The sequence below is a fragment of the Pteropus alecto genome, unplaced genomic scaffold, assembly GCF_000325575.1.
Source record: "Pteropus alecto unplaced genomic scaffold, ASM32557v1 scaffold7, whole genome shotgun sequence".
Taxonomy (NCBI): Eukaryota; Metazoa; Chordata; class Mammalia; order Chiroptera; family Pteropodidae; genus Pteropus; species Pteropus alecto.
This window is the reverse complement of record NW_006494614.1, coordinates 44,987,736-45,012,153: the sequence shown is the minus strand read 5'-3', so window position 1 is coordinate 45,012,153 and position 24,418 is coordinate 44,987,736. Positions and strand designations below refer to the sequence as shown.

Here is a 24,418-nt window from a genome sequence, read left to right as displayed (position 1 = left end):
CTTAGCCTCTACCCCTCTGGGGCCACCTGTTAAGATTCAGCAAGCAATCCACAGATGCCGTGCTTATAGTTGCCTCAAAAGGCCATGCTAGAAACCGAGACCAGCAGGCTCCAGCGTGAGTCTAGGTGCTGCTCAGTGAGGAGCACCTGACTCGCTGAGGATACAGCTTGATGTGGCTTGAGTGGGGCCACAAGTTGGGAGAGGCATGGTTTCAGGGAATCCTCTGGGCAGAGCGACCTCTGTTTTTCAGTTTGATGAAGGCATGGCTATGGCTGCGCAGTGTCGGGCGCACTGGTAGTGGGGAGGGCCCAACAGGAAACAGTGGATACTGCTGGCACTTCTGAGTCTCACCTCGGCCCTCATTCCGACAGTGTCACCCTGTAAGTCCCTAGAGCCCCCTGCGTGCGCAGCCGAATCAGCACTGGTGCTCAGAGCAAGCAGGTCCATCACCACGTAAATCTGCTTGTGGATGGGGCCCCTTTAAGAGGCTTCTGCTGCTGCCACTGCTTCTGTCTCACTCAGTAACTCAAGACTGGGCAGCCCCGTGTCCTCACCCCGTTCTACCTTCTGCCATTGCAGGGTGATTTCTTGTATTTTCCTATTTGTATGTATTGTTCATCTAGATCCGAGGCGATTTTTCCTTGCTGCTGCTGCTTATTTCTGTCACAACTTTGATTTGGTCACCAGAGGGATGAACAGAGCCTCTATTATCTACGCCATGTTTTTCAGTTTCCTCAAGACTTAATGTTTTTTTTAGAGCAGTTTTAGGTTCACAGAAAAATTAAGATGAAGGTACAGTGATTTTCCATGTACCACCTACCCCCACACATGCATCGCCTTCCCCATTAACAACATCCCCCTCCAAAGTGGTACCTTTGTTACAATTGATGAATCTACATTGACACATCAAAACCGCCTAAAGTCTGGTTTACGTCATGGTTCACTCTTGGTGGTGTACATCAGTGAGTTTAGGCAAATATGTAGTTACATATATCCATCATTATAATACACAAAATAGTTTCACTGCACTAAAAATCCTCTATGCTCTGCCCTCCTCCCCTTGACGCTGGCGACTACTGATCTTTTTGCTGTCTCCATAGTTTTGCCTTTTCTAAATGTCATAGAGTTGGAATCTTACAATATGTAGCCTTTTCACATTGGCTTTTTTCAGTTAGCAATATGCGTTTAGGGTTCCTCTATGTCTTTTCATGGTTTGATAGCTTATTCTTTTTAGCACTTAATGTTATTCTACTGTCTGGATTATTCACCTATTGAAGGACATTTTGGTTGCTTCTAAGTTTTGGCAATTGTGAATAAAGCTGATATAAACATCAATGTGCAGGTTTTTGTCTGGACATAAGTTTTAAACTCCTTTGGGTAAAAACCAAGGAGCATGATTACTGGATCTTACGGTAAGAGCATGTTTAGTTTTGTAAGAAACCCCAAACTGTCTTCCAAAGTAGCTTTACCATTTTACATTCCCACCAGCAATGTTCTCATTGTTCCACGTCCCCGCCAGCCTTCGGAGTTGTCAGTGTTACACATTTTGGCTATTCAAATAGGTGTATAGTGGTATCTTGTTCTCATTTGAATTTCTCTTATGATATATGATGTGGAGCATCTTATCATATGCTTCTTTGCCATCTGTTTGTCTTTTTTGGTAAGATGTCTGTTAAGGTCTTTGACTCATTTGTTAGCTGGATTGTTTGTTTTTTTATTGTTGAGTTTTAAGAGTTCTAGGTGTATTTTGGATAACAGTCCTTTATCAGATGTGTATTTTTCAAATATTTTCTCCCAGTTTGTGTCTTGTCTTATTCTCTTGACATTGTCTTTCAAAGAGCAGAAGTTTGTTTGTTTGTTTTTTTTCAGAAGTTTTTAATTTTAATGATGTTGAGCTTATCAATTATTTATTTTATGGATTTCATGTTGTATCTAAAAAGTCATCACCATACTCAAGGTAACTAGGTTTTCTCTTATGTTATCTTGTGGAAGTTCTATAATTTTGCATTTTACATGTAGGTCTATGATGCATTTTGAGTTAATTTTTACGAAGGGTGTAAGGTCTGTGTCTGAAATATCTCCCGCCTCCCCCCCTGCCCTCCCCCCCCCTCCGCTTCTCTCTCTCGTATATGGATGGCCAATTGTTCCAGCATCACTGATCATCAAAGATCAGTTGACTGACTGTATTTATGTGGCTCTATTTCTGGGCTCTCTCCTCTGTTGCATTGATCTATTTGTTCTCCCATAGGTGGGAAGAGATGGCTAGAGCAGTTTGATGTTGGGTAGAGCTAACCTGACTTGGGTATTTCTCTTTTCCCAGGTCAATTAGGCACTGATTATATACCTCAGCAGGTTAGGGTTTGGTTAACTAGTTTCTCCTGAGGGTAGCCCCTTTTAGGAAGAACATAGTGCTCTGCATAATACTTAAAATGATTCCTTTTCACTTCTCGCTGGTGGGTGCGGGAGGAAATTTTTTTTCTGATGTTACCGTGAGACCTGGTTGAGCTGGAGATAAATCTCACAATATTGTGGGGTTCCCCCATGACTGTGTCCCCTTGGACGGTTTAACTCTGAGTTGTCCACACAGAATTTTCAGCAGTTTGTCAATTGCAATCCGTGTTTTCTTACCCTGGCACTGGTGTCCAAGGAGGTTTCTGCTCTTGAGTCTCTGCACTGGTAAGCCATGACTCCCTGTATTTGCCTGTCTCCCTCTCCATTTAATCTTGGGGGCAGCGGTTACCCTACGTCTTCCCCTCCCTTACAGATCCTAGAAGGGTAGTTGATTTCTCAGTCTCTTCAGCTTTTTATTATTGTTAGGACTGGGTGGTGACTTACAAACTCCATACCTGCGGAACCAGAAACTGGAAGTTCCACCCAAGAATCAGTGATAGCCTTTTTCTTATCATATGACTTGGTGAATTGTTATGCCCTTTTCTATATTTGGGTTATCTTCCAACATTTATCCTGTTCACAGTCAACGTCATGAAATATATCTGAGAATTCTTGTAATGTGATTTTTCTTTTTTTTTTTTTTTGCCGGCAGCATTCATCTGAGATAACGTCATCCTTTTCATCACACTTACTATCTTCATTTATGTTGATATGTTCACCATTATCCTCTGATTGCATATCCAGAGTCTCTAAAACAACAATGGCATCAACATTCCCACAGTCAGCTATTTCTTCTATAACTACATTTATATTTGGTTAGAATTTCACTCTAGCATTATCACTTTTTGTTTCTTTGATGTGCTTTCATCTTTGTTGGCTATTTAATTCCCTCTTTTGATTATACATTTTTTGTAAACTTCATGTGGATTTATCACTGTAAGACAAAGAGGCAGCATAGTTACATCTTTACTGTCTTTGCGTGAACTGAATAACAGATGCACAGTGATCAATCACTGACACACTTTGAAAGAAGTGATGTAATTGGTCATTGATCATGATATGCATCTGTTATTTGCAGTGATTTCTAGACCAAAGAGCTAGCAGTAAAGTCTGTACTTTATAACAGTTACTCATGTTTAATATACCATAGTAACTAAAATTAAAACTGCACTTGGGGGAGCGACAATTTAACTTAATTGTAGTAACAAATTTATGCATATTGGAACCATGCAAAGTAAGGACTGCCTGTAACTTTTGATTTCTTTTTCTAGTTTTATCTCACTGTCTAGGGCCTCCAGTACAGTGTTGAATGAAGGTGTTGATTGCAGCATCTTTGTCTTGTTTCTGGTCTCAAAGGAAGATCTTTTAATCTTTCATCATTAAGTATTGATGCTTGCTGTAGACATTTTATGTATCAGTTTATGGTGTTTTGTTCTTAGTTTGTTAAGAATTTTTATCATGCATTGATGCTGGATTTTATCAATTGTTTTATCTTTTGAAGCAGTTATATGATTTTTAACTTTTAATTTGTGGCAAATAGTATCAATTGGTTTTTCTAACGTTAAGCCAAGTCTTTGCATTCTTGCGATAAAACCCACTTAGTCCTGATGTTTTGTCTTTTTTTACATATTGTTAGATTCCATTTGTTCATGAGTGAAATTGGACTATAATTTTCCTTTTCATACTTTTCCTTCTGGAATTTTGATATCAAGGCTTTATAAAATGAGTTGAGAATATTCTCTTTCCTCTTCTTAAAGAATTTCTCTAACATCGGAATTATTTCTTTTCTCCACTGTTAAGAAGTTCTTTTTGGTGAAGCCATCTGGAAGCTGGAATTCTCTTGTGTGAATGTTTAAATTATTTATTTTCTTTAATGGTAGTATGACTAATGAGTATTTCTCTTTTTCTCATGTAAATTTTAGTAAAGTAACATTTTTTTTCCTAGGAATTTATTCATTTTGTCTGAATTCAAATTTATTGGCAAATTGCTCATAATAACTTTGTATTTTCCTTTTATTATATTCACCTTCTGTAATTTCTTTCTCAATCTTAATATTGATTATTTATGCCTCATTTTTCTTTTCCTTGAACAGTGTCACCAGAGATTTGCCAATTTTATTAATCTCTTTAGGGAAATAACTTTTGACTTTGTCGATCTTCTCCATTATGTTTTCTGTTGATTCATTTATGATTTTATCTTTTATTTCCTTCTTTCTGTTTTATTTGGGATTACTCAGCTATTCAGGTATTCTTTTCCTAACTTCTTGAAGAAGGAATCTTTAAATTATTGATTTTGAGACTTTACTCTTTTGAATATAAATATTTAAGGATATATGTTTCTCTCTAAATGGACAGCATTCCATTGACAACATTCCATAAGTCTTGTTAAGTATGGTTTACTTGTTAAATTGAAGAAATTTTCTGACTTCCATTGTGATTTCTCCTTGGAACAATGAGTTATTTAAAAGTGTGTTATTAAATTTATTTTTTAGTTATAGTTGACATATTTTTGTTTCAGGTGTACAACATAGTGATTAGACATTGATATACCTTTACAAAATGATCACCCGATAAGTCTAACCATTTGACACCATTCCCTATGTCGTACTTTACCTCCCTGTGACTGTTTAGTAACTGGCAATTTGTACCTCTTAATCCCTTTTACTTTTTTTACTCATTCCATCTGGCAACCACCAGTTTATTCTCTGTATCTATGAGTTTCTGTTTTGTTATTTTGTGCTATTAGATTCCACATATAAGTGAAATAATATGCTATTTGTCTTTTTCTGACTGACTTATTTCACTTAGCACAGTACTCTCTAGGTTCATCCATGTCATCACAAATGGCAAGATCTCCTTTTTTATGGCTGAATAATATTTCATCGTATATATGTACCACATCTCTTATCTATCTGTCTATCGATGGACACTTAGGTCACTTCCATATCTTGACTATTGTAGATAATGCTGCAGTAAACAAAGGAGTGCATATTAGAAGTGTGTTTATTTTTTATTGAAATATGTGTACATATAGACCTGTGCATAGTCATTAGTGTGAAGCTTACTACTCTTTGTTAACCACTCCCCAGATGAAGAACTAGACCATTTGAGCACTCCAGAAGCCTTCCTTTGCCCATTCCTGTCACTGTCCCCCCCAATTAAAAAAGTTAATTATTAGTTTCACTCTCTTCGGTCTGGCTTCTTTCAATCAATATTATACTTGTGATTTTTATGTATTGTGTAATGTAACTAAATTTCATTTATTCCCATTGCTCAGAAGTATTCCGTTATATGAATTACCACAATCTACTTATTTGTTTTGTTGATGGACACTTAGTTTGTTTCTAGTTTTTGATAATTAATGAAAAGTGTTGCTTCGAGCATTGCCTGAGATGAAAATTTGTATATATTTTTGTTGGATATATACCTAGGAGAGGAATTATTGGGTCATGTCTTTACCATCAGTTGATATGGCCAAATAGGTCTTTAAAGTCTTTTTTTCTAGTTTGCATTCCCACCAGCAGCATATGGGAGTTCCAGTTGTTCCATATCTTTGCCAACTCTTGATATTTTTAGTCTTTTTAATTTTAGCCATCTAGTTATTTGTTAATCTTTGTGTAAATGGTGAAGAGAACTTGTATTACCTATTTTCCTTTGTGTAGGCATCTGCCCATCCTGGCTGCTGCTTAGCCTCTTGGTTTATTTAATGCTACTCTTCTGACTAGCCTTTTAGATTGAATTTTAAATTTCTGACCTGTTCCTGGTGTATTGTTATTGACATCTGGATGGATATTCATTTGAGGCATATTTATTAGCCCCTACTGTATTCTACACTGCCACTGTAGAAACAGAACAACACTGGGCAATTTATACTATGAGTCGGACAATACATTAGATATAGGTCCTCAGTAATCAAGGGAAATGGTTTCCAAAATTTTACAAATGGCCTCCCCATACTAATACACTATGAATATTGAAAGCATGTACACAATTGGAAAAAAAGGTAAGTTAAAATATTTTAAAGTATTTTGCTAATTGTTATGGCTTCATATTATCATGCCATGTCCTAATTCTTAATGATGAGAAGGAATATAATGCATCATTTCTATTCACATTTCATTAGCCAGAGCAAGTCACATGGCCAGCCTGATGTCATTGGGATGGGAAAATATAATATTTAGTTAAAGAGAGGCAGGGGAGGAGGAGCGGTGGAGCACGCACACACACACACACACTGACAACCTTATTGAGATATAATTTACATTCCATACAATTTACCATTTTAAAATGTACAGTTCAGTGGTATTTAGTATATTCACAGTTATATAACCGCCACCAAAATCAATTTTTAAAAACATTTTATCACCCCCAAAAGAGTTACTCCCTATTTCCCCATCAATGTCCCTAGCACTGGGCAACCATCAGTTAGTTTACTGTCTGTATCTTGGATTTGCCTTTTCAAGACATTTCATATAAGTGGAATCATGCAGTTTGTAAATGGCTTCTTTTACCTAGCATATACTGTTTTTAGGGTTCATCCGAGTTATAGCATGTATCAGAACCTCAGTCAATGCTTTTTTATTGCTAAATAATAGCCCATTAATGGGATATACCTATAGATATACCACATTTTTATTTATCCACTCATCAGTTGAGGACATTCGGGTTGTTTTTACTTTGGGCTATTATAGATAATGCTTCTATAAGCATTCATGTACAGGTTTTTAAGTGGACATTATAATTTCAGTTCTCTCGATACTGCAATTAGGAATGGAATTGCTCGGGCCATTTGATAACTCTGTTTAACATTTTTGGGAACTGCTAAACTGTTTTCCAAAGTGGCTACATCATTTTCTAGTTTCACCAGCAATGTGTGAGGGTTCCAGTTTCTCTATATCTTCACTAACACTTGGTATTATTGATATTATCTGCCTTTTTTTTTTTTTTTTTAACTTTAGCTATCCTGGTGGGGTGGCAGGGAACGTTTTGAACCATAAATATAGTCTACCATATTCAGCATATTCTACTCTATACCTGCATCAGAATATATTGAAAATATTTTTAAAGGATCAAATATTTCTCTCACTAGTGTTAGAGAGGATTGAGACTGTGACTTACTCATTTGTTTGAATTTAGGGCCAAGGAATGAATGATTGAATGAATATATTAAAGTAACTATATGATAAGTGCTATAAGAGAAAGAAAGCACTTTGTGAGGATTTGCCAGAAGGAACAATAATTTAAACTGGAGCTAAGTTATTTAAAAAGAGTTTTGAATGTAAATTTGATTCATGGATAGTGGAATTTATATTACCTAAATCTCATATCAGTAATGCTATTGAGTTTAAAGAAGTTACCTACTTATGACTGGTTTAATCTTAACAGTACATATATCCTTAATTAAACATTTAGAAGTTTGTAATGTCTTATTTTAAAATAATATATTTGACATCTTCAAAGAATATCATAATCTGTTTCTAAGCATTTGAGAAAAATCTTCCTTTAAATGAATTTAGAGCAGAAAGACTTGGTCACATTTTCTAACATGAGTTCTAGAAACTACTGAGTTCTATATAGGTAGATAAAGTAGTAGCATCTTATGCCTTTTACTAAATAAAGCAGGTAATGTCCTGTGTAACAGTGGGGGGAATTAAGGGATGAGTAGAACAAAAGAGGTAATAAAAAGGAAAAAGAAATACTGTTTATGATTCTTGTAGAATCAAAAATCCAATAACAGTAATATTTTAAATAACTTTAATTCCAGAGAGAATTGTAAAATCAGGTGTTAGAGCAGGTAACTGAAAAACTGCCATTTATAAACTAAAGAATCTGATGACTTTATATAAAATCAAAAACAAAACCCCCTAAAATTTGATGACATTAACATTAATTAATAAGTGCTAGGAAACAGTGTTTCCTTGTCAGTGCTGCATTCCAAATTTGATGGGTTTCTATCTTCAGCCTGTTTCATTATGCCCCTAGATGGCAAAGAAAAATGTTTTATGTATATGGAGTAAGAATGGTTCTCATCTCAGCTTTGCCAGAGAATATCTCATGCTCATAAGATGCAGTGGTCGAAGTTAATACATTACCGTATGCATCTGATTGGCAAGGGAAGGATAACCAACAGAGAAGATATGGTATTATTAAGATAGCTGATACACCTAGCAAGAAGAGCTTGGGGAAAAGCATGGAATAAACTGTGTATGGTGTTTGAGAAGTAAACCTCAAACACACACACACACACCCCACTCCCACACCACCCTGCGCCATATCGTATACACAGTATGTAGCCTTCTTTCACTTAAGGTTCCTCCGTGTCTTTTCATGACGTGTGTGTGTTTGTGTTTGTATATCTCACACATATTGTAGTAGTGCCTTAATGAAAACACTCTGCTTCCAGCAAAAAAGGAAAAAAAAGACCTGCTTGTTTTTCCACATGACTGCAGAACAATTATAGCTTCTACTAGGAGCCCTTCTCCTATTCCTGGGAAAATAGCTGGGTTGTCTGGCATTTGCATAATCGTCTTTAGGGCTATTGTGGGCGGGTTTGGGCTGCTGACACAGAGCTACAGACTGGCCACCTGTCCAGAACAAATGAACTCGGCCTTTGTGCAACATTAATCTGTTTCTCCACAGTGTTATTTCTGAATAATGAATGATTTGATTAAATATTATGAAACTATTATTTAGGAAATGATGTATTGAACTTAAATCTTCCATTTTGGGGAGAGAGAAACCTCCTGCCTCTTCCACTAGCACAACCAAATATTTCCATGCCCCCTCTGGCATAGTTTTGTTACTGCTTTTGTGAAATTATCCTTATGAATATTAATTAGGAATGTGAGAATTTAAAAAGAAACTTCAAAATGATTTGTATTCATCCTTCTATAAATTATAAATTAAGTGTTGTCTAATGTTATCTACAAGTCTGTTTCACTTATATAGAATAATTAATTAAATATTTAAAGTCAGCAAAGGAGAAGAAATACCTAAGGTCTTGAAATACTAACCAGTCCTACTTCATTTATTATCCTGGATAATTAACCTTATGACTGATTTAGGAAGTTTTTGTTCTAATGCACACACTGCTATGTTAGCTAATTTTATTAATCATCTACATTCAGTCTGTGATAGAAAATTTCTTAGTTTTTTTAAAACTTACATATGACATAGTGTTGATGATATTTCTTGTACATAATGAGAGAGTTAAATTTTCGTGTTAGAATTAACTTGTAATTTATAGACCCTGTAATCATATAAAAAGTCACAATATCAAATAAGTGATCAGTGAATTAGTAAACATTTTAAAAAATTACTTGTCAAAGTTGTTGGAAAAATTTACATGGTTAGAATAGTAATCACTTCTCTTAGTTCTCATTACATATTTATTGAATAAATGAAAGATTGACTACTGCGAAGAGACATTGAGTACTTATAGAACAAACATCAGATACTTTATGTTATTTCCTTTGATTGTTGAAACTATCTTTTGAGATAGATGGTAATATTCTTTTTTAATTGACTTTAATTTTTAGCAGTTTTAGGTTCACAGTAATTTTGAGCAGAAAGTACAGTGGCCCCACACATGCATAACCCATCCTTTCTCCCTACCTCCACTATCAACATCTCACCGGAGTGATACATTTGTTAAAGCCCATGAACCTACATCTACACATCATTATCACCCGAAGTCCACAGTTTACATCGGTGTTGCACGTTTTGTGGGTTTTGGCAACTGTATCATTACATGTATCCAGCATTATAGTATCATCCAGAATAGTTTCAGTGTCTTCAAAATCTTCTATGCTCCCCGTTTGTCCCTTTCCTCCCCACCTAACCCCTGATCTTTTTACCGTCTATCATCTCACCTTTTCCAGAATGTTATATAGTTGGAATCACATAGTATGTAGCCTTTCAGATCAACTTCTTTCACACAATAAAATTCATTTACGGTTCCTTCATGTCTTTTCATGATTTGATAGCTCATTTATTTTTAGTGCTGAATAATATTCCATTGTCTGGAATGTGCTCCAGTTTATTCATTCACCTACTGAAGTATTTTACAGATCATGAGACTAAAGGTGAGACCAGGTCATTTGCCCAAGTTCACGTACATATTACATGTCGAGTCTGAGACCAAAGTCCCTGATCTAATTAGATCCAGAGTAGGTTGTTCATACTATTGGGGGTGTACAAGATGGTTATGTACACATCAAGGAGTTTTTAACAGCACTCTCACTGTTTGCCTTTGTGAGTTGCACTGTACAGCAGTTTTCATCTGATTAACTGGGTTTACAGATGATATCCTCTAATTTAAAGTAAACTATTTCAAGATAATAAGGGTCAAGCACAAGAAATTATTATTCCCTTGTTGATTTGATACATTCCAGTTTCTGCTTTGAAAAAGGAACGGCTTTTACAGCTGTCCTTGAGATCAAGTGGGCAGTTCAATCATGCTAACACTTTTCTTATTGTTTAAAAACAACAGCAATTGGCTTATTTTTCCCCCAATGAAAACCTTCATATCAGAGAAGCTCACAAATAGGTATCAACTAATCCAAACCTTGAAATATAACTAACAAAAAATTGAAACAAGTTATAATTTTTATGATGTTTAGTGACTTTTTAATGTTCTAAATAAGCCAAAATTGTATACATTTTGCTCTAAAAATTGATAAGCCATAATTTGTTTTCCAGTTGATAATATTTTAACATTAGAAAATAAATTCCCCCCCAATTCAGCTTTTGCCAACAAATAATATTAATCTTATTGGAAGATGACTATAACACAGTGAAAAAAATATATTGCTTTTCTTATTTGGAAAGAAAAATTTACAAAATGTGGAAGAAAAAAACATTCATAAAAGTGTAAACATTGTTTCTTGGTTAAACAATTTACTACAGAATGGAAAATGAAATAAACTATTGAACTAATAGAGGTAAGCTAATAAGTCCCTTTTAGTCAGTAGGATTTTCTCTTTAAAGCTTGCGTATAAATTGCTTTGGGAATAAATGGAGGAACTCTATAGGAGAAAACAAGACTGTTTGGAAGGGGAAAGTCATTGAAGTGAGCTTGAAAATGATTAAATAACTGACACTTAATATTTAACATTGGGTAGATTTGGCCTTGTGACTTCTGAGAGGTGGATATCTTTTATTAAACAAACTTCCAAGTTATGCAGTCATATTGGCAACAGCATTATATAAACTGGACATTTAACATTTTCTCTCTGTTTAAGTCCAACAGGATTTATGCACATACTTTTTTTTATGAAATTGTCATAACAACATTCATTGGAGAACTAAGCATATTTCAGGCAGGTGACTTTTATGTCTCTTATGTATATTAAAGGCAACACTATGCATTTTGTGGAAGTGTATTAAAATGATACATCCCAGTTATTATTAGAGCTATAACTTTCCAAGGAAACATCTTTTTAAATGTGTTTATATGATTCTCTAGTAAGCACTATGATAGTAATGATGCTTTTACTCTGAATTGAGTAAAATGAAAGACATTGGAGAGTCTTTCTTAAAGAGAATAACTTCATAGAAAACTACCTTGAGAGTAGATATCTCCTGGGAACTAAAGAAGAATTCACTATATTAGTGTTAGCATAAGTTTCAAAGAACAAGTTGGATGCTTACAAATAAAAATTTACTCCACCAACTCATCTCCCACATTTTCAGTCCTTCTATTTTACATCACCAATTTTTTCACCTGAGTTATGCCAAGCCCTGTAATGCCCTTCTTCATTTCTCAGTTGGTCAAGTTCCTATTTGTTCTTTCAGATCCAATTCCAATGCAGGAAAGTCTACATAGGTTTTCCTGATGTATCTCACTTTAGGAGAGATAGTGGCTTTTCCTCTTCTCTTATACTTCTGTTAAACCTAATATTCTTTGTATTATAATCCAATAGCCCTTTCTATCATTAATTAGCCTACCGGTATATCCCTCCCTATGGGGAGATGCCATCATCCATCCAGTTATACAAGGCCAAAATCCAAAGGGTCATTTTTGTTGTCTCCTTTCTTATATTTTCCATAGCTAGACCGTTACCGATCATGTCAGTTTTCCCTGCTACATATCTTTGTAATCAATCTGATTCTCTCAATCTCCAGTGCCTCTAACACAGTTCAAGGTATCGTCATCCCTACCAGAATACTGCAATAGTCTTCTTTGGATATGAAGAGTCTCTTGTAGTTGGCATATAATTGAATCTTTTTTTTAATATCTGTTGTGCCAGTCTCTGTCTTTCAATTGAAGAGTTTAATCCACTTACATTTAAAGTAATTATTGATAAGGAAGTATTTACTTATGTGATTTTGCATTAGTGTCTCTTGTGTTTAGTTATTTGTAGTGAAACATTTTAATCATTTCTTTTTGTGTATATTGTATAGCTTTTTTCTTTGTGGTTACATTTAACATTCTACAGTTGTGACACTCTAATTTGAATTTATATCAGCTTAACTTCAGAAATATACAAAAACTCTATAGTTTCATTCCCACCCTTTTTATTGAAATTACATCTTTGAAATTACATCTTTGTACATTGTGTCCAAAAACATAACAAAAAAATGACTTTTTAATGCATGAATCTCTTAAATGTAAAGAAAATGTGGAGTTATGTACCAAAGTTACAGTAATACTAGCTTTTAGATTAACAACTTTTTAAAAAGTATTGGTCTCTTAAAACAAAAAGTGGAGTTACAGACCACTGTTATGATAATATTAGGTTTTATAATTGCCTATATATTTACCTTTAATGAGATTTTTATTTCTTCACACAACTTCATGTTATTATCTAGCATCTTTTCTTTTCAACCTGCAGGACTCCCTTGAGCATTTCTTGCAGAGCAGGCCTAGGGGTCACAAACTCCCTCAGCTTTTGTTTATCTGGAAAAGGTTTAATCTCTCGCTCCCTTTGGAAAGACAGTTTTGCTGTATATTCTTGGTTGACATTTATTTCTTTTAATGCTTTGAATATCCAGATCCTGTCTTCTGCCCTCCCAAGTTTCTGTTGAGAAGTCTGCTTATACTCTTACTGGTGAGCCTTTATATGTGGCAATATGCTTCTTTCTTGATGCTTTCAAGATTTTGTCTTTAGCTTTTGAGAGTTTGATTATAATGTGTCTTACTGTGGATCTCCGAGTTCATCCTGCTTAGAATTTATGGAGCTTCTTGGCTGTTTATATTCTTGTCTTTTGTCAAATTCAGGATGTTTTCAACCCTTATTTCTTCATATAATCTCTCTCTCCCTTCCTTTTTCTCTTCTTCTTCTAGTATTCCCACAAGGTGTATGTTGATCAATTTGATGATGTCCCAAATGTTCCTTAGGCTCTGTTCACTTTTCTTCAGTGGGGAATAGGGATGCAGCAATGGCTCTCCACCTCTATATCTGTACTTCTGTGTCTCTACCTCCTTTATCAGAAACAGCAATCAGTGATCAGAGCACAGATCCCTGATATTTGGAGGACAGGGCTCTTATTGCCTACCCTACCCTTTCTGCTCTAGAAACAAGTACATGGCTGCCAACCACTGAGCTAGGAGGCAAGGGGTAATTCTGACTGAGCTAAGTGCAGAAATTGTCCAAAAATTAACTTCATTTAATATGTAAGCATTCCCATAGAAATTGTAAGCCTTCAAGAGACTTCAGAGTTCCAACATAGTTATATGAAACATTCTGCCATTGAGAATATTGTCTGGGTTAGGAGTTAGATTCCTGGTCCTTCCTACTCCATCATCTTTCCAGAATCTTTTCCTGCAGTAGTCTTCTAAGCAGGAATATAACTCAGAAACAGCCAGGTAAAAGAGTACATAGGGCAATGAAAAATATTTCCAAACTTTTCATGATAAAAAGTTATAGTATATAAATAACATGGCTTCCTATAATTTTGTAGAGCCATCTGTATGTTGGGGGGAAAAAATGGATACAGAATAACTTGTATGAGAGCCATGGAGCACACCCCTGCTCAGTTTTCTGTTGTAAATGGGGAAAAGGTTAAGCCATCAGTCCACTTCCCAATGACTACTGAACAGTGGCTTTCTTTGTGTTACTTCACTGGTTAGAGCAATGTAACAAGTGTTACTGAGAGATAAAACAAAGCAAGTCTTATATCAGACACTAATGGCTTTTTAGAAAGTTGAAATGTTCCAAAGAATATATTGATAGTACATTTTGATGGAAACCACAATTTACTGCTCCAGAGTAAATTGTTTTTGGAAATCAAATTAACATTATACATCAGTGATGCTCATTTAATAAAACATATATTATATGTCTAGCGTACCCATTTTAGAGAGTAATGTGGGCTGGAGGAGTGATTAAAAAAAAAAACAACTATTTAAACATCGTCAGTCATAACTTTATTTTCTGTAGCCACTTAATTGGGGTAGATTTTTTCCTATATAAATAAACTTTTTATTTATAAGATGTAGCTTTAAACATAACATAAAAAAGAAAAATGTTAATTTAAGTATAGAATGCTTTCAGAGGCATGAAATGTTATTTAGGACCTTTCCTATAATGGCCACGCAGTATTTCTTGAGCATCCATGCAGATGAGATCTTAAACAGCTGCATGGAGCACACAGGAGTCATGATTGCTGTCTCTGTGAACTAACTTGAATAAAGTCTTTCATCTAAAGATGCACTGTTTGTCTATTTCATGAATCCCTCATCTCATCTCTAAAGAGCTCGTTCAGTTTAATACACTTCAACTTTGTGGTTTAGAGCTCCAGAAATTGCTATTGTGACTTATAATGCAGAAAAAAGATAACAAGTTAAGTATTAAGATTTAAAAAAAAAATTAGATAAAATGCATGCCATGATGGTAAGTTTTTTCCAAAGATTTAGAATAACTAGGGATTCTGATTCAAATTTAACTAGTTATGTGATCTTAAGGAAATTATGTATCCTCTTAGTGTCCAGTTTTTCCGTAGTTATAACAAGGCCTAACAGAAGAAGAATAAATGTTTTGAAATGTTTAAGTTCATTTGTTTTATATAAATTTAGAGTACTGTCATTCTGCCTTTTTAGGTCTACTCATAATCTCAGTCTTCTCCTGTCATATCCCATATTCTGTATGAAGTGCTCTGCAACCACTTTAGCAGTGATTAAACTGAAAAAGTCACTATCATGTCATTTAGATGTAATTTGTTAAGAAAACATCAGATGGTCTTTTCCTCAACTGTGTGCTTATTACATATTGCCACTTACTTAGTTGTAACCCAGGTGTTGCCTCTTATTTTATGTTGCATACTTCTTATTCCTATCTACATATTATGAGTTCTTTGAATTCAGGGATCTTGACTCATTTGAACCTTCACAAAAATTAATGTGTAGTACCTTCTAAGTATGGAGTAAACTTTTTTTTTCCCCATTGCTTTGGGGTATACACACTTGTTCTCTTTCAGTATTGGAGATGGTCAAATTTGACTACAATTTTACTGAGGAACTTACTAAAATTACCTGGTCATAATCTTAGAAATCTGGTACAGTTTTTTTCCCCTTTGAACGTATGAGAATTAGGAACCAGAGAAATTTTGATCCAAACATTTCTAACTGAGAACAGCAAAAACACAAAAGGAGTTTGGCTATTATACATTAGAAATAAAATAATGTAGGTGACATTTATTCATGTAATCAGTAAATATTACTGGCATCAACTAAATGCTAGGCTCTTTGCTGCGATAGCCTGGAGACATAGTGATTTAAAAAAATTGACAAGTTCCTATCTGATGGAGTTAATAGTTAGTAAACAGATTAATATATTTAAACCAAGCAGCAACAATATAATAAAGATTATGAATAATTAGGATGGCTGGAGAGAGTAACTGGGTGGAAGGTGAGCTGCTTTGTATATAGCAGTTAGAAAAAGGCCTCTTAGACAAAAAAGTAAGATTGGAAGGATAAGGAGGTACCTAGATTGTGGTCTCTAAATATGGTTTCTCTCTGAAAGGACTTAGTATTCCTTGGAAAACTAGCTTACTGCAGATCTGGAATAGGAACTGTAAAAGAAAACAAAGAAACTAAGTCTATTGGGGTCATGATATGGGAGCCAACTTGGAGGGGCTCCCAACTGGCCACTATTAGCACATCAAAAGAATACTGACTGCAATAAATTGAAACACATCTTTTCTTTAAAATATACGAGTTCATAATGTTACTTTAAAAATTCATTGTTTACCTTTGGACCAAAATTGAACCATCAAATATTTATCTTGCCTTTCCTCTAAGAACTGTACCTCAGGATAATAGAATAGTTCAGGGGGGTTCTTTAAAAAAGAATTCCAGCTAATAAGTGAAGAAAAAATGATAAACTATTCTGTTTTAATGAAATGAAATGAAAAAATACCTAGGCAATGAAACTTTTCACATTTTCCTGTATATACTTTTGAATATTTTGTTAGAAAATTTAAAAATCGGTTTAAAAGAGGGGCGGTGAGAATTCAGCAGGTAGGAATGAGAGTGTGGGAAGATATTTTATGCAAATAAGAGCAGTTTGAACAAGGTACAAAAGTGAAAAGTACTGTACATATTCATCAAAGACTTAGTAATTGGGTTCCCCAAGGTATAAGGTTTGTAAGTGGAAATATTGTGGATATGCTGTTATATGTGTGTTCTCAGAATTCACAGTACCTAGAAATAGTGAAACCAAACTGTCGTCAAGTTTAAGAGGAACTTGAGATTCAAAGGAGCTTCTCTACATTTCCTGCTGCCCTTTGGCCTCATTGCAGTAATAGTAAACAGAAGCATTCAACAGTGTATTTAATTAAGCCAAATTGATTTGGCAGCAGACCTTAGTAGAAAGGTACCATAATACCATAGCATTAATTTTACTTGGGCAGCCTCTGCTTAAAGTGTGCAGTCTATTAATTATTGTGATTGTTCTTCATCTCAGCATTTTTTTTATTCTTTTTAAAGTTGTATGTATAGAAATGAGTATCTCAAAGTTAATGATTTCTAATTCATCACATTAGGCCCTGTTATAGTGTTAGAGGACTATAGAGGTTTCTATCTAAAAGTAATATGTTCTGTAGAGTGAGTAGTTTAACCCCACTTGCCCGTAAAATAGTCTTCTCTGTTCAAATCCTGATACCCACCATACCTGTTATAGATAAATATTGTTTTTCCTAGGTTCATGTTGTATAGATAACAGTAAGTGGGTATACTTCATAAAACTAACTTTTCATTTGAAATGGTATTATTTAAAAAGCACAAACCCTTGAAATCTGAATTGAAAAGTACTAGTATGGAACAGCACCAAGGTTTGTCAATGATTTTATAAACCAATGTATATCTGTCTGCTCCAAATTGAATGTGTCGTTATCTTTCCTGGTATGTGAGGATTTGGCTGCTCAGATTTAGAAATGCAGTACATGCCACAGCAGCCCTGGGAAATTGAGATGTCAAGCGGTGTACTCAGAGCCCCATGGAGGTGGACGGCTGTGTTCCATGTGATATAGCAGAGGTAGTTGTTTGTTATGGCTGGTCAAATAGTATGGTAGCGTAAAAAGCATATCAATTAAGTTTCAATTTTCTGATTCTTATGCTCACCCTGTTCTTAAAAATGGAGACAAAATGTGACAATAATGAAACAAGATATAGTGTTCTGTCATTTAACATTAATTCTTTATTTCTGAATTAAATTTACATTTGGGAAGATGGAATTTCCAAAATACTGTATTTTGAGGAAAAGATCCTCTTTTATGGCACAATACTTATTTTATAAAATAAATTTGTTTTTTTTTAACAGGGTATCCAGAAGTTGGCTAGTCAATATCTGAAGAGAGATTGGCCTGGAATAAAAGCTGATGATCGGAATGATTACAGGTAACTTAATAGGTAGTTCTTATTTTTTTAAAAAAGTGATTTTTCTCAGAGCCATGTCACATAATGTAGACTCCAGTTTTTTAAAAAATTACTTCTTTCCTCTGCTGTTTTTAGACATAATTCTAAAGTTATCAAAAAATGTTAATGTTCCACAATATATATAATCTATATAAAATAAATCATTTTCATGTTTCTTAAACCAAGATTATGTTTGTTTAATTAATTAATACCCACATATGGAATTTAAAGAGAGTAGATGACAATGAAACAAATTGTTTCCTCAAGGACCTGTAGAGGAAACACATTGCAACAATAATGAAACAAGATTATGGTGTTCTAGCATGATCATTGATTTTTTTTTTTACTTCTGAAACAAATTCTAAATTTAGAATGATGGGATTTTGTGAACACAGGGGAAAAGTTTCTAAGTTTTATTGACATTTACTTATTTGTTTGTTTTAAAAACAGGATATCCAGAAATTGGCTAGTCAGTATCCCACATACACATTTTAAAGAAGGTAGATAACAATGGAATATAAATTGTATCCTCATTGACCTATAGATATCTTTAATAAAATATTTTAATTTTGTTTAGAAGTTAATGTCTTTTTTGAGGTTAATTTGGAAGTATTTATTGGTTTTTAGGCTCAAGACTTTCCTTAGTGTTGTGGGAACCAGAAGTCAAGATTTCAAAGTTTGCAGTCTGGTTGGAGTTAAAACTAATGCCTGTGAAATGATAGTAGAGAATCCAGGGTAATTGAGAACTCAGTATTGAAGAGTATGGTTTGGAGTCTGTATATGAAATCAAGTTGCCGAATTGTCAGTGAAGACTAATCATCAGATAGCTTCTTAAGGGGACTAGAAAACTGAAGGTAGAAGAGAAACCTTAATAGTTCTTCACAGTCGCAGGAACAACTGAAACTTGGAAGGTGGCATGCTATTATAAATAATATATCCATATAGTTGCAACATGGGACAATATAGGAAAATAAACAAAAATAGAGATTTTCTTGTGAACTTTCCAGTACCAACAAAGTTCAGCTAAGAGGAGAAGAGAGAGGAGATGAAATTCTAATCAAAAGAGATAAATAGAGCAAAACCTTGAGATAAGAGTGAGAATGAAATGTTCAGTGCTGCTAAAATGAAGAAAGCCTGACCAAGGAAGAGATTGTTTGCTGGAGAGTAAAGAAGGACTCCAATTTATAGATATGTTGTATTCTGTTTGTTTGAAATTTAGGATGTAGGTTACCAAAGAAATAAGGATAAAAAGGCTTTGCTTCCAGGCTAGCTTATACAACCTAATTTTAAAAGTGTGTTAAGCCACCTTTTACTAAATATATTCCACACACTGTGCTAGGATATACTTATAGGGATTAACTTATCTCCCATGATTATCAAAACAACCCCATGAGGTACACATAATTATCCTCTTTTTATATACTAAGAAACTAATTCTTGGGTTATATGCCTTTACTCAGGGTCACACAGCTATTTAAGCACTCAATCATTCATTCTTTATTCATGAGATAGGTGTGAAATATCTACTACATACTAGCTTTTAAAGTAGACTTTAGGATTAAAGAGACTAGAAGAATCTGCGCCTGTCCTTACAGAGCTTATAGAACAATAGCCACTGTGGACAGTTGCTGTATTGGGTAATAGTAGAGGTGCATTTGGGACTACAGGGGAAAACTAGATTTCTAGAACTGAGTCTTAAAGGATGTGCAGGAGTTTGCCAGGGCTGTGCAAAAGGAATTCTAAGCAGAAGTAGTTCCTTAAAGGCATGGAGGCCTGAGAAAATATGAATGCTAGGTAACAATGAGCAGCTCGGCGTGGCTGGTGTGAAGTATATGGATTGGAGGGTGAGAGGAGTGGTGGACATGGAGGATACACGGGCATCATGAAGGACTTTGCATATCACAGAGTTTGTTTTTTTACTAAGAAGATAACAGAAGCATTTGATTTCTACAAGAGGAATGACATGTTCAACTTCAAAATCATATGAAGGTGAATTAGAGGGATGTGAGGAAGAATTTAGAAAGAATAGAATCGCAGGAATTTAATCTCTGGTCATCTCTTATTTGAACCACGAAAACTAGTAGAAACTGAGTTGTGGGAGAGATTCCAGAGAGATTTAGAAAACTGAAACTAGAGGACTTGCAATTGATTTGGCAGTTTTGTTTTCTGCATTTGTCAGATTTGTTCTGAGAAAAACTGTAAGCAGTTTTCTATAACTACAAAACTGTAAAGTCTTTTTCTCAGTGTCTAAAATAGCTCTTAGAACATAGAAAGCACTTGACGAATATTTGCTGACTGAAGAATGAAGTAGAGGAGGGGAGAGGAAGGACTACAGAATGATTCCCAGGTTTTTAAACTTAGGCATCTGAGAGGACGGTGGTGCCATTGTGAAAAAAGACAATAGAAAGATCAGGCTCAAGGGTGAGAATGGCAGTTGCCAATTTTTTCATTTATTAAGAGTTTATTTTAGTTCTAGTCATTTTAAATTTCTCTTTTAACTTTTTTTGGATTTATATTTGTATTGGTAGTTTAAAAATTCTTATCCAAGTAACGTATGCTTGTTGCACGTGTAACAGTAGAGTGTAAAGTGCGGCCCCCTCCTCTTTCCCAAGCCTCTTCCACTCACATTTCTACTCCCCTTGAGTAAATGCTGTTAAAAGCATGTGGTCTTTTCTTCTCTTTTTTTCCTGTGTGATGCATACATGAACAAGACACAGTTTTTCCGTTTTTAACAGGTCTGGAATCATCATATACATATGCTTCTGTGACGCCTCCCTGTTCACACACTCACTTACGGAGTCTATTCTAGACATCCTTTTATGTCAGTATGTTCCTGTCCCCCTGTTCTTTTAAGTGGCTGTGTTAGGGTGATAGTATGGGTAAATATAATTTTGTTGTCCATTTCTCTGTTGGTGGTAATTTAGTGTATTACTATTGCAAGTAATGCTGCAGGGATAACTCGTGAATACACGACTATGTCTTTGTGTACTGTAAAAGTATTTCTATAGGGTAAACATAGAGGAGGGAATCCTGTGTCAAACGGTTTATATATTTAAAATGTTGATGTTGTAAATTATCCTTCATAAACTTCATGTCAATATATTTTACATTTATTCTAATTTGATTTGAAAGTGCCCATTTCTTTTTATTTTTTACCAACAGGGTATGTGGTAAGTCTTTAAAATTTTTGCCAGTCTGATGATGTCCGTGCACCATTTAATGCCATTAGACTACCCTCATTTGCCTGGAAACTGGACTCATATAACACTACTTTTTCTTGGACCTTTTTTTTTTTTTTAATCTTTGAGGATAAGTTTTCAGTTCTGTCTTCATCTGTTCAGGCTACTATAACAAAATAGCACAGACTGGGTAGCTTGTAAATAACAGAAATGTATTCCTCACAGTTCTGGAGGCTGGAAGTCCGAGACCAGGATGCCCACATGGTTGGATTCTAGTTAAGTCCCTTTTCTGAATTGCAGACTTCTCAACTCTGGCTTGCCTTCACGTGGTAGAGGGGTTTGATTGCTCTGTTGGATCTCTTCTACAAGGGCATTATCTGCTTTCTAACCTGATCATCTCCCAAAAGCCTTACCTCCTAATACCATAACCTTTGGGGATTAGGATTTTCACATGTGACTTTCTGTAAGGACAGAAACATTCAAACAATAGCAAGCCTTTTCTATGTAAATGTTTCTCAAATTTCCTTCAGTTCTTTAGTGACTGTTTTAAATGCTTTTATCTATATTTCTGTCTTTAAATATTACCTATAAACTAGTAATGATCATATGTTTTTATTAACTCATCAGCTTGGGAACCAAAAAGTCAGCTGCCACCAACTTTGACATCTTGCTAGATCTTATCTTTCTTTTAGAAATGTTAAGTTGCTGTTTCTCTGCCTGTGCTCTCTCCTTTTCACAATGTCATTTATTACAGTACCACCAACTATTTGTATGTTTTTGTAAAATATGCCTTCTTTTACTCCCCTGCTTGAGAATCTTCTATGGTTTCTCATTGCCAGTAGGATGAAATATTTGTGTGTGTGTGTGTGTGTGTGTGTGTGTGTGTGTGTGTTTGTAATATTCGAAGCCACGAAGAAATCTGACCCCAAATTACCTTTCTCTCCTCATCTCTGGCTATTTTTCCTTCTTTCATCCTTGGTTCCCCAATCCTTGAGCACCTCAAGCTGCAGTTGTATTGCAGTTCTCATCCCACCTCAACTGAACTGAAGTCAGTCATCCTCCCTGCCTCTACTTGTGTTACCTAAGCTTAGGGTGCTCTTCCTTCCTATCGAGAACGAGACACGAACACTTATTTATTAAGCATCATACTTTCTCCTTGTTATCAGTTACTATATAAATTAATCTTAAATTATGAACTTACTTATCACATTCTTAATCTTCTTGATACGTAGTGCTGTATTTCTGGGCCTAGGTTTGAGACAAGAGGAAAAGGTAAAAATTAATTGTCTAGAAAAGTGGTAGAATAAGTGTATTAGGGGAATATAGTGGAATTGCTGGGTAGCACTAAGGAGTTACTAGACTTTATTTGCTATCAATTTACAGTGATACCAAGCAGCATGATTATGGTTTTTTTTCCCCTGCAGCATTCTGCTGTACAGATGTTGGTATAGTGTACACAGAATTTTAGATTTAACCAAGGTTAGAACTTGTAGATTATAAGGATAGAAAGAGAGGGGGCAAGGGCAATTAAAGTATACATAGGGAGTGATTACAATGGTAGATTATGAGACAAGGCTGGGTAAGGAGCCGAGAAGGGAGATCATGAGAGGGTTGAGAGACAGTGGGAAGGGGGTAGGATCAGATGAATTGTGGGTTCTGAAAGGGATGAGTAATTGTTAAGAGTCGAAATCCTAAAGGGAGTGAGTGGAATCAGGAGGTGTTGGTCACAGAACAAATGATTAAATTGAAATTAGAGCAGAAGGGTAGTAATTGGTAATGGCAGAGTCTAGGTTATGTCCATGAGAGCACTATTTCCAGGTGGATAGCCTTAGAAAAACTTCTCTAAGCTTTACTTTTCTCCTCTGCAAAATGGGGATAATGCCTATCTTACAAAGTTGTCACAAGGATTAAATGATATGATAAATGTAAAATACATGAAATAGTGCCTAGCACGTGACAGGTTCTTAAAAGAATTTCTTTCTTCTCTTTTATAATTTTGAGCCTCATTTCCTGATCTGAGCAGAATAGCAAAATACCATATATGCTTGATACCTTTCCTTGTGTTTCACAATCATTGTGCGAAGCCTAGTAAAATGAATTATTTTTACAAAATCTCTCTTTGGTTCATTATTATTTTCCCCAATCAGAATGAAAAACACCACTAGCACTGGAACTACCACTATTGTGGTAACAAGAAGTACTTCTATTTCTACCACAATGACTATTCATTCATTTAAAAGAATGTGTGCCATGAGTCTTCACAGCATTTGCATTTAATTGTTAAAATAGTCCTGTGAGGTACATAGTGCAGGTATTTTTGTTATTTCTTCATTTTCTAACTGAAGAAATGAAAGTATAGTGAGGTGTGCTACATGTGATTATATTGATTAAACTAGAACCTGAACTCTGGTCTTCTGACTGACTAGTAACTGAATCCTATGCTTTTCATGGTGTCTTACTGTTAAGAATATGCCTGCTATAGATCTGCTAATCTCTAAAGGTCTCTATTTAAACTCTACAAAGGAAACCTTTTTTTATTATACAGTCCTCATAATTTATACATTCATCCATTTATTTATTTTTTTCATGTATCACATACTTAACGTAACCTTTCTAAATATTAGGCCATGTGCCTGACCCTAGGAATACAGTAATAAGAAAGACGTACACCCATGCCCTCATGAAATTTTCACTATAATGAGAGGGACAGACTTTAAACAATTACATAACACTTTATAATTGAAGGAAAAGTGCTCAGGCAATGTGAACAAATAATAGAGAGGGACTTGACTGAGTCTGTGGATTGGCTTCAGGGTGATCATAAAAGACTTCCCTCAGGAAGTTACATGTAAACTGAGATTCGAAGGATGAACAGCAGTCATCTAGATGAGGAGTAAAGGGAAGAGGATGCTGTCTAAGAGGAGAGCATGGATGGAGGGATCCTTCCTTCCTTCCTTCCTTCCTTCCTTCCTTCCTTCCTTCCTTCCTTCCT

General features: G+C 35.1%; 1 protein-coding gene across 2 annotated transcripts in view; it reads left to right on the top strand.

Annotated features, from left to right (window-relative positions):
- LOC102880739 (F-BAR and double SH3 domains protein 2) overlaps positions 1–24,418 on the top strand; it is a 143,337-nt gene that overhangs the window by 104,650 nt on the left and 14,269 nt on the right. For both annotated transcript variants that reach the window (XM_025042848.1, XM_025042847.1), the window contains exon 4: positions 18,153–18,229. In XM_025042848.1, coding sequence (XP_024898616.1) covers positions 18,153–18,229 — 77 coding nt within the window. The remainder of the gene's footprint in view (positions 1–18,152; positions 18,230–24,418) is intronic.